Source organism: Cygnus olor, chromosome 7, assembly GCF_009769625.2.
Source record: "Cygnus olor isolate bCygOlo1 chromosome 7, bCygOlo1.pri.v2, whole genome shotgun sequence".
NCBI classification, from domain to species: Eukaryota; Metazoa; Chordata; class Aves; order Anseriformes; family Anatidae; genus Cygnus; species Cygnus olor.
Window position 1 is genome coordinate 7,315,296 of NC_049175.1, and position 12,199 is coordinate 7,327,494.

General features: G+C 34.3%; 1 protein-coding gene across 1 annotated transcript in view; it reads right to left on the reverse strand.

Moving 5' to 3' along the window:
- Positions 1-3,345: 3,345 nt before the first annotated feature.
- The window catches only part of BMPR1A (bone morphogenetic protein receptor type 1A), a 79,784-nt gene continuing 70,930 nt past the window's right edge, over positions 3,346-12,199 (reverse strand). The window contains 8 exon segments of the mRNA XM_040563371.1: positions 3,346-5,412; positions 6,501-6,631; positions 7,388-7,563; positions 8,384-8,681; positions 9,058-9,250; positions 9,962-10,083; positions 10,086-10,105; positions 10,957-11,056. Of these exon segments, the coding sequence (XP_040419305.1) occupies positions 5,287-5,412; positions 6,501-6,631; positions 7,388-7,563; positions 8,384-8,681; positions 9,058-9,250; positions 9,962-10,083; positions 10,086-10,105; positions 10,957-11,056 (1,166 nt within the window). The 3' untranslated portion in view covers positions 3,346-5,286.

Here is a 12,199-nt window from a genome sequence, read left to right on the forward strand (position 1 = left end):
AATTGACTTTATTTTTCCTCTTTGCAAACTAGACCTGAACTCTATATGCAGTTTAGTAGCTGGTGCATTACTGCAATGAGAAAACACATTCTGAGATTTTATAGAACTGTGTACTTGCAGACAAGATATCCCCTTCATTGGTCTTCATTTACTTGAACCATAAAAAGCAGAATGAACTTAAGCTATATAGAAACAACTGTGTAACTCTGTAACCAACAGCACATATTAGCTCAAATCTCATCATTTGGATAAAACTACACAAAAAGAATGTTTTTCACAGAGGGAAAACACATACAGAACTCCTCATCCCTTTATTTTTCCCTTTTTACTTGGTGAGCTCGACCAACTGAGGTGAATTTATATAGATAAAAGCAGCATGTAGTCAACTTGCACATGTTCAAATAAGAGAAATATTCAACTTACACTTGTTTCTGGCTTTGCTATAAGCCAAGTATAAAAATCAGACTAGGGAAACTTCGGTTTTACCTTTGTGCTCAACTTTAGGCCAAGGAATACAGACCTTAACTAAGCACTACGCAATTCTGAACCCCATTGCATAGTCAAAGTTACCATTCACAACTTACTCAAGAACTGTGGGAAAAATACATGTACAAAGTATTAAAAAGTTGGGAGTATTTAGTTAGGGTATTATGACTTCCAAGCCATTATATTTTTAAGGCAAAATGTTATAGTAACAAAACACATTACTAATGTGTACTAAAATAAGGTTATTTACTTAAAAATGATACATTGGACATAATCTGTGTACAGAACAAGCAATTCATGGTAAACTCAGTAAGGCACCTTTTAAAGCAGATGCTGTACAAAATACATTAGCGTGTTACATTTTTAAAGGAGTATTCTACACTTCTGGCATATAACACACGAGAGTGTGACCATTTACCTTGTTCCACTCTTCTTTCATATTTTATTTACATCTTCTATACGTTAACTACATTGTTATTTATTCTTCTTGTATACAATATAGTACATTTTATTTTGGGCATGGCATGTCAGAGCACAAACGTCACTACTACATGATGTGGGTGTTTGTAACTGCATTCAAAGATAAAATATTACAAAGCAACAATTACATAAAATTTGTTCAAAAATTAAAAGTAATGTGCACTCCACTTCTGCTACACCAACCAAGGCTAATACACCATGGCTCCATAAAGCACTGTATCATGCAACACTGCCAGTTGATTTCAGACATCACTCCCTATTTGGAACAAAGATTGTGGGCACCAGATAAAATCTATTGATTTCAGAGGCACTCTCAGAAGAATGAGGATGTGCTAAACCATTCTAACATTTGACTGAAGATGAGTATAACTTCCCTTTAGAAATGTCTGGTATAGCCAATTTTAAAAAAAAATAATTACTATATTTGCTTTTCAAACATTTTAGACTGCTGAAATACAGTCTATAAAGATAGAGTAGATGAAGTGTGTCCCAATGATTCACTTTACAAACACATTCAATTGGTCACTTAGATCAAGATCTAATGGAGGTAACTTAAAACATTCATTTTACACTTCATAGAATATTTCAAGATAGATTAATCATGAAAATAATCAGGATGATTAAAAAAAAAGTGATGCATTTTGGGAAAACTGTCTGTTTCCTGAGTAAAACTCAGGAAAAATAACATTTTGAGTAAAACTCAAAAAAATCAAAAGGAAAGCCTACGTTTTATTGTGGGAATATCATGGAATTTGCAAGTTAGCCAGGAACACAAAAAATTTCCACTACTGTAAGAGCAATAATTGTGTAAGATACTCAAATTATTTTGCAGCTAACTAAAATCACATGGAGCAGGTTAAATTTAAAACAAACCTTCCATATGTGAGTGTAAGAAATTCTAAGGCAGTCTTAATACTCTCAACATTTATTCCACATTTCTGATTTTTATTTATATATTTATGCTCATATATAAACCATTCACTAGGTTTAGGAGACTTTTTTTTTTTTGTTGTTTAAGATGACAAATCCTTAAAATTTCATCCAAAGAGAGGTAAACACATGACAGACAAATCCAATTATGCACCCTAACCTTAAAGGCTTCCGAATTCTATGGTATTGCATAAAGCAACAGCTTAGATTAACAGTATGTTTAATCATGTTATAATTAACAGGCTGGTTTAGAGCTAAGATCTGCTTACATAGCTAAGATATCAGTATAGTCACACTTAAGCTCCAATCAGTGAATTACTTTGCATAGAATGTAGATGTGTCCAAGTGCTTTATGCAACCAGGTCCTTTAGCAGTTAGCTTTTTTTGAATATTAAGGAATCAAAAAATACCTAAACATCTAGCAGCTCTTCATGACAATGAAAACTGCACGTGCAACATATGTTTGCATATGAACCTACTAACTTTAGTGCTGAAAAAATTAAGCTTAACCTTACAGATTAAGGATTTTTTTTTCTCACAAGTATCAAAGATCATCTTTGCAGCAGTCAGCTTACTTCTTCTGTGTTAAAATGATGGATAAATCAATTCAAGTCTTAAGATGTCTACCAAAGATCACCATCCTATTGCCTTGCAAATGCCTAAACAATAGAGGAGAAAACAGATGAATAATTAAAAACTGTAGAAATTCACACTTCCTTCTTTCCCTTGTACTACCATCAATGGCTTCTTGAAGATTTGAGAGAAACTAATTTTAAAAAGTTTACTGCTTATAATGCTGTAGCAACTTCTGAAAGAAACAAAAATAGGAGTGGGTTAATTTAAACATCTCCATGCTCTGAAAGTTTAAGCTATCAGGGTATCTACATAAACATTTCTCCACCTTATTGATAAAAATTCTAGAGATGAAAACAAAAAAAAAAGCTTATCCCTTACTTTTTTTGGCTCATACCAATTATTTTTCAACTAACTGTGCAAAAATTATGCGCAAAGACATGATTAACCATTTAAAACGCATCACGTATTTCTTGGCAATGGATGGAGAAACCTTCTTTTAAAAATCCCTTTACCATGAGAATTGTGGCACAATATCGTGTATTTTTTTTTTTTATCATTTTCAAATAAATTAAAATTATAGTTGATGCACCTATGAACTTTTCAGCCAGAATACATATTAATACTTAAAGGCATTACTGAACAAAAGTAATGACTTTATTAAAAAAAAGAAATGTCCCTTGAAATAGCTAGTTATCTATAAAATATGTAGCACTGTTAAATAAAGTCTGTACATCACAATAGAAAATAAAAATACTGCTATCTTTTGCCTGACCATTTACATTATGTGTACTACAGAATTAAAAAGAAAAAAGAATGTTAGAAGGCTGTAGTTGTTCACAAATCACATCAGTTCTGCATTACGCTTTTTTATCAGATGTATTTTCAAGGGAAATTTAAACATAACAAAACAATCTCCATGTACATACTTTAAGACAAAAGATAATCTGGCATAAAGCAATCTGAAGTTTTAACATTTTTTATTCAATTTTCATATTATTCCTTTTTTCTTCAAATCTCAGCTATGGCATATATGTGTGTGTGCACGCATGTATCTAATTATACACATGTACATAGGACTAGATTTTTTTTTAATAAAGCACAAAACACACTGTATAAATAACTTCCCTTTTTAAAGTTATCTAGAACAAGATTTACAGTACAAAGTTATAGGCACTTAAATTATCGAATAGGTTCAATGATACCAATACTGTGTTTTAATTCTTCTGATGATTCATGCAGTTGAAGCTTCAACTTTATCATACTATTTTCTGACTTCAAAGTAGAAGTGCCAAAGAAATTATAAATCATTACTTCTGCCTTACAGTAACCTCATGGAGGGGTTCTGGTTTTTAACCAACTTGTCTGGATCAGAGGAGAAAAGGAAGGAACTACAGTTTCTTGTGCATGCCAAACAGTTGGCACAATAGGACCAAATTTTGCAATTATACTAATTTATTGTATCTTCATAAAGTATCTTTCAATGCCATTCCTCAAAAATGTGGCTAACTAGAACATAAAACACCCACTGATTTATTTTTTCTCAATTCTTGAATTTTACAACTGTCCACTAAGTGTCCCACAGACATGACCTCCTGCATTTACATCAGAGCAACCCAGCCCAAAATCTTCTGCATGTTGTGGATCTTACCTTCAACAGTTCATGTATTCTGTTCTGCAGGTCTGGACCTTCATTGTATTCTCTAACCTTCTAATCTTTCCTCCTTTTGTGTCTTAAAATGATACTGGTTCTCAAGCCTTTAAAACTTATCTTCTGCCTAGTTTTGTCGAACAGTGAGAAAGCATGCTTCTACAGCTGACTAATTCCCTCCTGTATGGAAAAGTTCAGACTATGACATGCACCTACCAGTGAGTTCCACTAAAGTGTAAAGGCAAAACCACAACATCAGTGGCCTTTCTGTTCAGATAAAAAGTACCCTACAGCAAGAATACTGGCTGCATGTGGCATTGTGAAGAGTATACCAAATTTCACAGTCATCCAATTATGGAGCCCACTATTCTGTAAGCAAGATGACCAAGGCAGTCTATACCTCTAGAGAAGATTGTTTCAAGTGCTTTACAGACCAGGTATGCATTTCTTAATTTATTAATTGTTCACATTTTAGCAGTTCTCCTTGTGACCTAAACAAGAGTTCAAATAAAACTGAGATTTTTGAAGGATAACTTAATGGCAAGGAGTAAATTCTGTAGCAAAACTCTAATTGTGGAGCCACACAATAGAGCCCCGATAATAAAACTTCGTTCATTTAAATGTTTTCTTATCTATTCCAAATGGCAGCAAAATAATCCTGGCACACACATAAAGGCATAAGGAACTGTTAAACTGAGTAGTATCACAAACAGATTCATAACCTACAAGCTGTTTCACAAAAACTTGGTATGGATTGACTAGGTTTTTTATCAGGTAGAGGCAAATAAAAAGCTTATATTCTCCATCTCTGTTGAATCCATAGAGCTTGTTAGGCTTTCACAGAAAGCACTGTAATCTGAACATTCAATTCAGTACCCAGAGTTTTACTGGAGACTCACTAAATGTGACTGAAGTCTCAATGCAGCTCAAACAAAAACAAAATGTGTTATTTTACCAAGGCTGTCCATATACGTAGCATGTAGTGTACAGAGGCTCTCAGTATCACAGTCTATGAAGTACTGAAAGATTGGATTAGCAGCCTGTAGAAGCGTGGTGAGAAAATATACTGAATCTCAGTTATTTCCTCTTTCCACATAGGTCTCACCCATGTTTGGGTGAAAAAGTTCTAGGAGTCCAGCTTTGCTCTCCAATGTCAATTTACTAAGTCAAATCTTGACATCTTGTGATTCCACCATCTTGGCAAGCGTCTTCTTGATCCTCAAGGCAGTGAGTCTTGAGGCAGGATTATGAGCCCAGCATTCAGACATTAATTTCAATATTGCTCTTAAACACTGTTAAATAAGAAACAAAGGAACAGTATTGTAACAATTGACAGACCTGAGAGGTGTATAATTTTGCTTCACTGTCAAATCCAAATTAGAGAACTCAAGTCCAAACCTGTAACTTCCACATTTTCAGCAAATTTGTTCATAGAGAACTTCCTCTTCCCTTCCACTACCTAGTATTATAATAGTTGGAACTAACTGAAGTGTCTCTTTAGTTCAAAAAAGATGTATTGCCACAACTCAAGAATGTCAGTACAACAATGATAGCAATAAGCAGAACACACTCCATCTATACAGCAAAACAAACTGTAGACAACTTTCTCACTGAAAATGAAGAATTGACAAAAATTCTTAACCATCTAAAAATACTATGGGGAAAACTGGGAATTCCTATAAAGTAAATCAAATATTTGGAGAAGAAAAGCTGCATATGCAGCTTTCTGTGTGAAACAGTTAAGTCTTATTCATTGGATTCAAGCTGTGGCCCTTTAAAGGCACATTCATATTTAATATTTTATAATATCATAGCATAAAGATAACGTCTTTTGAAAAAGAAGGACTGATCTGGAATGTACCAGTAAAATGAGGAAAAAAATACCTATCACCATAGTCACAAGACATAATGCCTTTAACAACCCTATTCCAGGGTCAGATATGCTGAGCTCAGGATATACTGTCCAAAATAAGGGTAATGAAATTGCTTTATATTCCACAAAACGCCTAATGTCACAAATAAATATGCTATATGCATTAAAAATATTAAAAAACAAACCAAAATTTAGTTTTAGCTTTGGTCAAAACACTAAAAAAACACTCCACTATCTAAATAGAGGATCTCACTTAGAGCAGTATTCATACATTTGGACACTGCTTAAGGATGTCTTCCTCTTAGATCACTGAAAAGATATGCAAAATATGGTATTTTGAGTTGATTTCAAACAGATCTTTATCCTACTATTGCTGTGCGGTTCCAAAATATCAGAATAATTGAATGTAGTCTCTCTGAAGTTTACAACACTTTAATATTTCTAAACTAAAATAACCTTCTGTATTAATAAACAAGCCGAAGTCATTCTTCCTTTCAGCATACTCACTTCATCACTATTCCATCTGTTAGATACTACTGGGCGTAGACGTTTGACACACACCACTTCTCTCATGTCCTCATAGGATGGATCGTTTGGCACCATGTCATAGTATGGCAACTGATACTCTTCAACAATACCTGGGGATGATTGTGAAAGAACAAGCATCGTTTAAGAAAAAAGTAATAAAATAATTAACAAAGAATGCTTCTACTCTCAAATTTCCTTAAGCAGGAGCAAAAATAACAATTTTGTGCCAAATCAAATGCAACATGCCGTTATACTGTCATAAAAACCCAAAAACTTAATTATAACAATCGTTTAATCAGAAAAGCTCCAACAACTATGAAAAGCAAGTTTAAAATTTAATCCCTTGCAGTTCCTTTGACTTTTTATACATAATGTAGAATTTGGCATCTTCTAACCCACTCTATGCTATAAAGAAAAAGGGAGAAAGCATAAGATGGAAGAACAGTATACAAGCCAGAGGACCACAAAGGAACAGTAAAGAGAAAAGCAAGAATGAGTCACAAAAATGTGTAGAACACTGAATTAGAACAGAAGCACAATAAATTATAGAAAAAATATCCCAACAATTACATTTTAGAGTATCATTGACGGCACAGTAGTTGAAATACATCTACATCCCACTACTTCGTTTTAGACCAGGTACTTTGGTTTTTGAGTACGGAAAAAAAACCCTGAGCTGCTTAATCGTAACAATCAGAAAGGTTTAGTTCACTGCTTTTCAAGCTATATGTTAGACAGGTTGTTTTGACTGCTTCAAAATAAGATAAGCCTGTTGATAGCAGGCTTGTTACATTATTTCCTGGAGAAGTGTTGTTAAAGCAAGACAAAGGCCTAGTAGATTTTATATATAATATTTAGAAGTTTACCTCCTGTGACACAACGCCGAGCCATTTCCCAAATGATTAGCCCAAAACTGTAGATGTCAGCCATGATATACGGTTGAAAATGGTTTTTATTCAGGCTTTCATCTAGGACCTCCGGAGCCATGTAACGTTTTGTTCCCACTCTAGTATTCAGGGGAACATCAACTTCATTTGTGTCACTGTATGAAAATGTGAAGAAGTTAGTGAATTGTGGAATGCTACAAGATGTGGTATGAAATCCTATGTGATGCAATCATTACAACGTAAAGTTCCCATTTAGAAATCATTTTTTTTTTTTCATATTTCCCTCTCAATACTACAATTACAATACATTGTACCTCCCTGAAAAAGATAATACACGAAAATAATTATGAGTATGGAAGATGGCAGTTTACATCTTGTTTTGCAATACATTAAAAACAACAAAAAAATAATTAAAAACCACTATAAAGATGCACATATTTGGCAGCAACTCAGATGAAAATTACTTGCAAATGCTTATGCTTTCTTTCAGGCACTAGTGTAGAAAGAGACATTTCTGTCTTTCTTGAGATTTAAAAAAAAAAATATATATATATTCAATAGTACTGTTACCATATTTCTTTCACCATTTTCACCATTAATTTCATCAATTTCAACTCCTTTTATACTGTTTACATTTTCTATGGGATAATTTATAGTGAAACTATACGATAACAATTACTATAAAAGGTCAGTTTTGAATAACGAATAAATTAGTCTTCTCTTCCTTTCCTCTACAAAACTACTACATCCCACAAGGAGAGGGTTTTTTCATTGTTCTCTTCTTAACAACCTATTTTCATCTGATGCTTACCAGCATTCAAAAGATTAACTGCATTTTAATCTCAAAACAACAACAACAAAGCCCTGAAAGCATGAAACCTAATGACTCCGTCTCCATTTTAAACCGGATATCTGGTGTATTAAAAAGAATATATAAAAGAATTTTTTTCCATTATACAGGATTTGCCTATTTACCTGTTAAACTTGACTGCAAGACCCAAGTCAGCAATACAGCAAGTTCCATTTTTCTTTATCAAGATGTTTTTACTCTTCAGGTCCCTGTGTGCAATAGCAGGCTTGCCTTGTGTTCCATATATTTCTGTGTGTAGGTGGCACAGACCGCACGCAGCAGAATATGCCAGTTTGAGGAGAGCCCTGTTGTCTAGTGTAGTGCATTTCAGAAAATCATAGAGTGATCCATTTTCATGATAATCTGTAATCAAGTAAAGCTGTGTCCAGGATCCAGTTCCTTTAATATCTGCAGCTATAAAACCTATCAAATATATAAATAAAGTTACAATTTATTTGCATGTGATTTGTTTATTCAACAGATTTGGTAAGAATTCTTAAAAATATATTGTCTAGAACTGTAACAAAAGATACCCATTCCCCTTATGAAAACTAGTAACACAAAGAGCTAAGATTTCACCTAAACGAGGTCATCTGCACAGAGATAGCAGATGCATGTTTCCAACCAAGAGCAGCAAGAATCTATTATTTCTATATTTTTCTATATTTTCATTATTTCTATAACATTTTACTGATTATTCCATAGAAGAAGCCATATGCTCCTCATCCCATTCATTAACAGCTCCTCCTCCTTCACCCTAACACAAGCCTGCCAAACAAACAACACACTGCTTCCTTACCAAGGATGTTTTCATGACGCATTAGAACAGTTTGGTAAATCTCCGTTTCTCGGAACCAACTGGCTTCTTCTGTGGTGAAAAAGACTTTGACTGCTACTTTTTCACCCCTCCATTTGCCCATCCACACCTCACCGTATCGTCCTTTTCCAACTTGCCTCACCATCTGAATTTGTTTGGCAATAGTGCGCTGAACCTACAAAAAAAAAAAAAAAGGAATGGAAGTGGAGAAGAAGAAAATCCAGCAGCTAAACAAAGGGTCATGGGCAAGCTGCTCGTCAAGCCCCAATTGCTTTGAATTTTGATTCTGTTGGAAAATTTGTTCTGTATTATTTTCCAATATTCTCATTCCAAAATTATTGCATCCAGAGAAGAATTGTATAACAATCTAAAAAGATATCAATTCAATTTCCTATTTAAATAAGATGTATTCTCTTGCATTCTATTTCTAGATTATAAATTTATCATCCGTGTCACTTCCTAAATCTTTATACAAGTATTAAATGTGACATTGAATCAAAAAATACGAACAACCATAAAGCAATAAAAAACATACCTATTTCATCAGAAAGTAAAAACTAAAAAAAAAAATCTGAGTTCACTGAATTGCATACTTGTGTTACCCATTCAATGCATTTACATCTTAATGTTTGTAAGGCTCTAATTTTTCTTTGTGCTTTGCTGATGTCAAGAGTTCCCACAAATAATCTAATTTTGTGCTTCGCTTTAGTTAACTAAGTGAAGATAGGTTCCCATACTCATTCAGTTTGTACTGTATGTTCCACAGTAATTGAATATTAAAAATAATTAAAGGATGAACTGCTTTATTCTAGGCACTCGGTACAAACCCAAACTTTGTATTTAATGGAGAGAAGTTCAGTGAAGAAAATCTTAGTTTATAATTTACCAGCAACGGTAGTCCTGATCCACTGCCAGAACTCTGTGACTGGTCAATAAGGTCTTTTAATGACTCCCCAGCTGGAATAAATGCTTCATCTTGTTCCAGGTCACGATTATAACAGTGCCTCTTGCCATCGACTTACAATAATGCCTGCAAATATTAATGGTAGAAATAAAGTTGAGCTCCAAAACACTTAAAGTATGTAGTATATTAAATAGCTTTTTTCCTCATTGAAATGTACAAGTTTTCTTAAGAAAAGCAGATTTTGCTGTACAATTTTATCCAAAAATGAGATTTAGAGAGGTTCTTTTTTAATATTAAAAAATTGTTGTAACTCATGGAGAGCACGTCAATTTATTGTGAGTCATGTAGAAAAGCAGCATTTTTAACATGCAGCTCACAGCCAATGTTACTAGTGTAAACCACCACTGGTTTTGGATTAAATGAAAGGACTGAACCTTGAACCACAGCAGATGAGGCTGACACAGGTACATTGCTGCTGAAGCTGCCAGAATGATGCTAAGCTCCAGCAAAGGGCTGAAGCAGACAGAAGCAGGCATAGTCTATTCAACTGCGCCTGTATGAACTACCATAGCTCAGGCAGTCGATTTTATAAACACAGCAGAAGTTAGAAAATACATCCTTGCCGTTTAACATTGGCAAAAAAAGAATGTAAAGGTAAATCTCCAAAGCAGATCAAATTTTGGTATCAAAAGTGATTGAAGACCCAAACATACAAATATTATTGACATACTCCTGTTAACTGGATGCTTTAGTAAAGTTACACGTAGCTTAGAAAACTGCAATGACTTTGTTATCTAGTGTAAAGGATCAAATTCATCTAAATTCTATGCTCTGAACGTTTAATTTTTACCTAAAAATGCAAACTTGTATCCACATAGACATGAAATTTAATTGCAATGGTTTTACCTCCAACCTATTCTGTTTACAATCATTTGGGAAATGAAAAATGTCACCGGTAAAGGAAGTGCTTTCCTTACTTGTAACAAAAACAGCTAAATAAGATGATCATGACAATTATGCAGACTGCCATAGAAATCAACACTGCCATCCAACGAATGCTGCCATCAAAAAGTCCATCTGTTGAAAAAAAAAAAAAGTTTCCAATGCAGTCTATTAATTAAACATGTAGCGTAAACATAGTTTATCTAAAACATGCAGATTACTACACCTAGGGCCCCCTATGTAAACTCTCAAATGCCAGCATTCAAGACATTTACGCTGGCAAATTATTAAAGCTTGCTAGACTCTAAGAACTACTCATCTGCTATTAGACATGTTCTAGGAATCCATACTGCTATCCCAATGGGAATGCTTATTAGAGATGAAAACATATAACAGGAATTCATTTAAACAGAAGAAGAGTTAAGCAGAATCTGGTGTCCCAGCTTACACATGAGAAATTACAGAATTCATATATTCCAAGTTTCACAGTGTTCCAGATTCTCTAAAATTCAACTGCTTCCCCAGACTTTCAAATGGTATTAAAAGCAGTTGTGTAACAGAAAAAAAAGGGAAATGATGAATCTACCTCAAGAACATGAGGTTCATCTATCCACTTGTCTTGTTAATTTATTCATTTTTTTAAACACACAGGAATCACAGTCCATATACTGGCTGAGTATTTTAAGAGTGAATAATGATTCATTAAGTCGTTATTCTTCCATTTAATATATTAGATTAGTAGCTTGTCATCAGTGACTGCAAAATTTCTTTGGGAAAACAGATCATAAAAGCCATGAAGAATGGCTGTATCACCGTCACTGTCACTAATCATTATATGGTAGTGAAAGAAAACAAACAAACAAACAAAAAAAACCACAAAGAGCCAAGAAAACAGTGAGTGAGGAATTATTCCAAACTTCATAAACATACATACATTTGTGCCTTTGGCACAAAAAAGGCAAACTGTATCATAGGCTGCATTAGGCAGAGCACTGCCAGCAGGTCAAGGGATGTGACCCTTGCCCTCTGTCCAGCACTGGTCACGCCTGGAGTACTGTGCCTGGTTTCAGGCTCCCCACCACAAGAGAGACATGGACATACTGGAGAGAGTCCAGCACAGGGCCATGAAGATGATGAAGGGGACTGGAGCACCCCTCCTACAAGGAAAGGCTGAGAGAGCTGGGACCGTTCAGCTCAGAGAAGAGAAGGCTCAGAAGAAATTCATCAGTGTAAATAAACAGATCAGAAGATCACATGCAGATCAAGAAATGAGTGAAT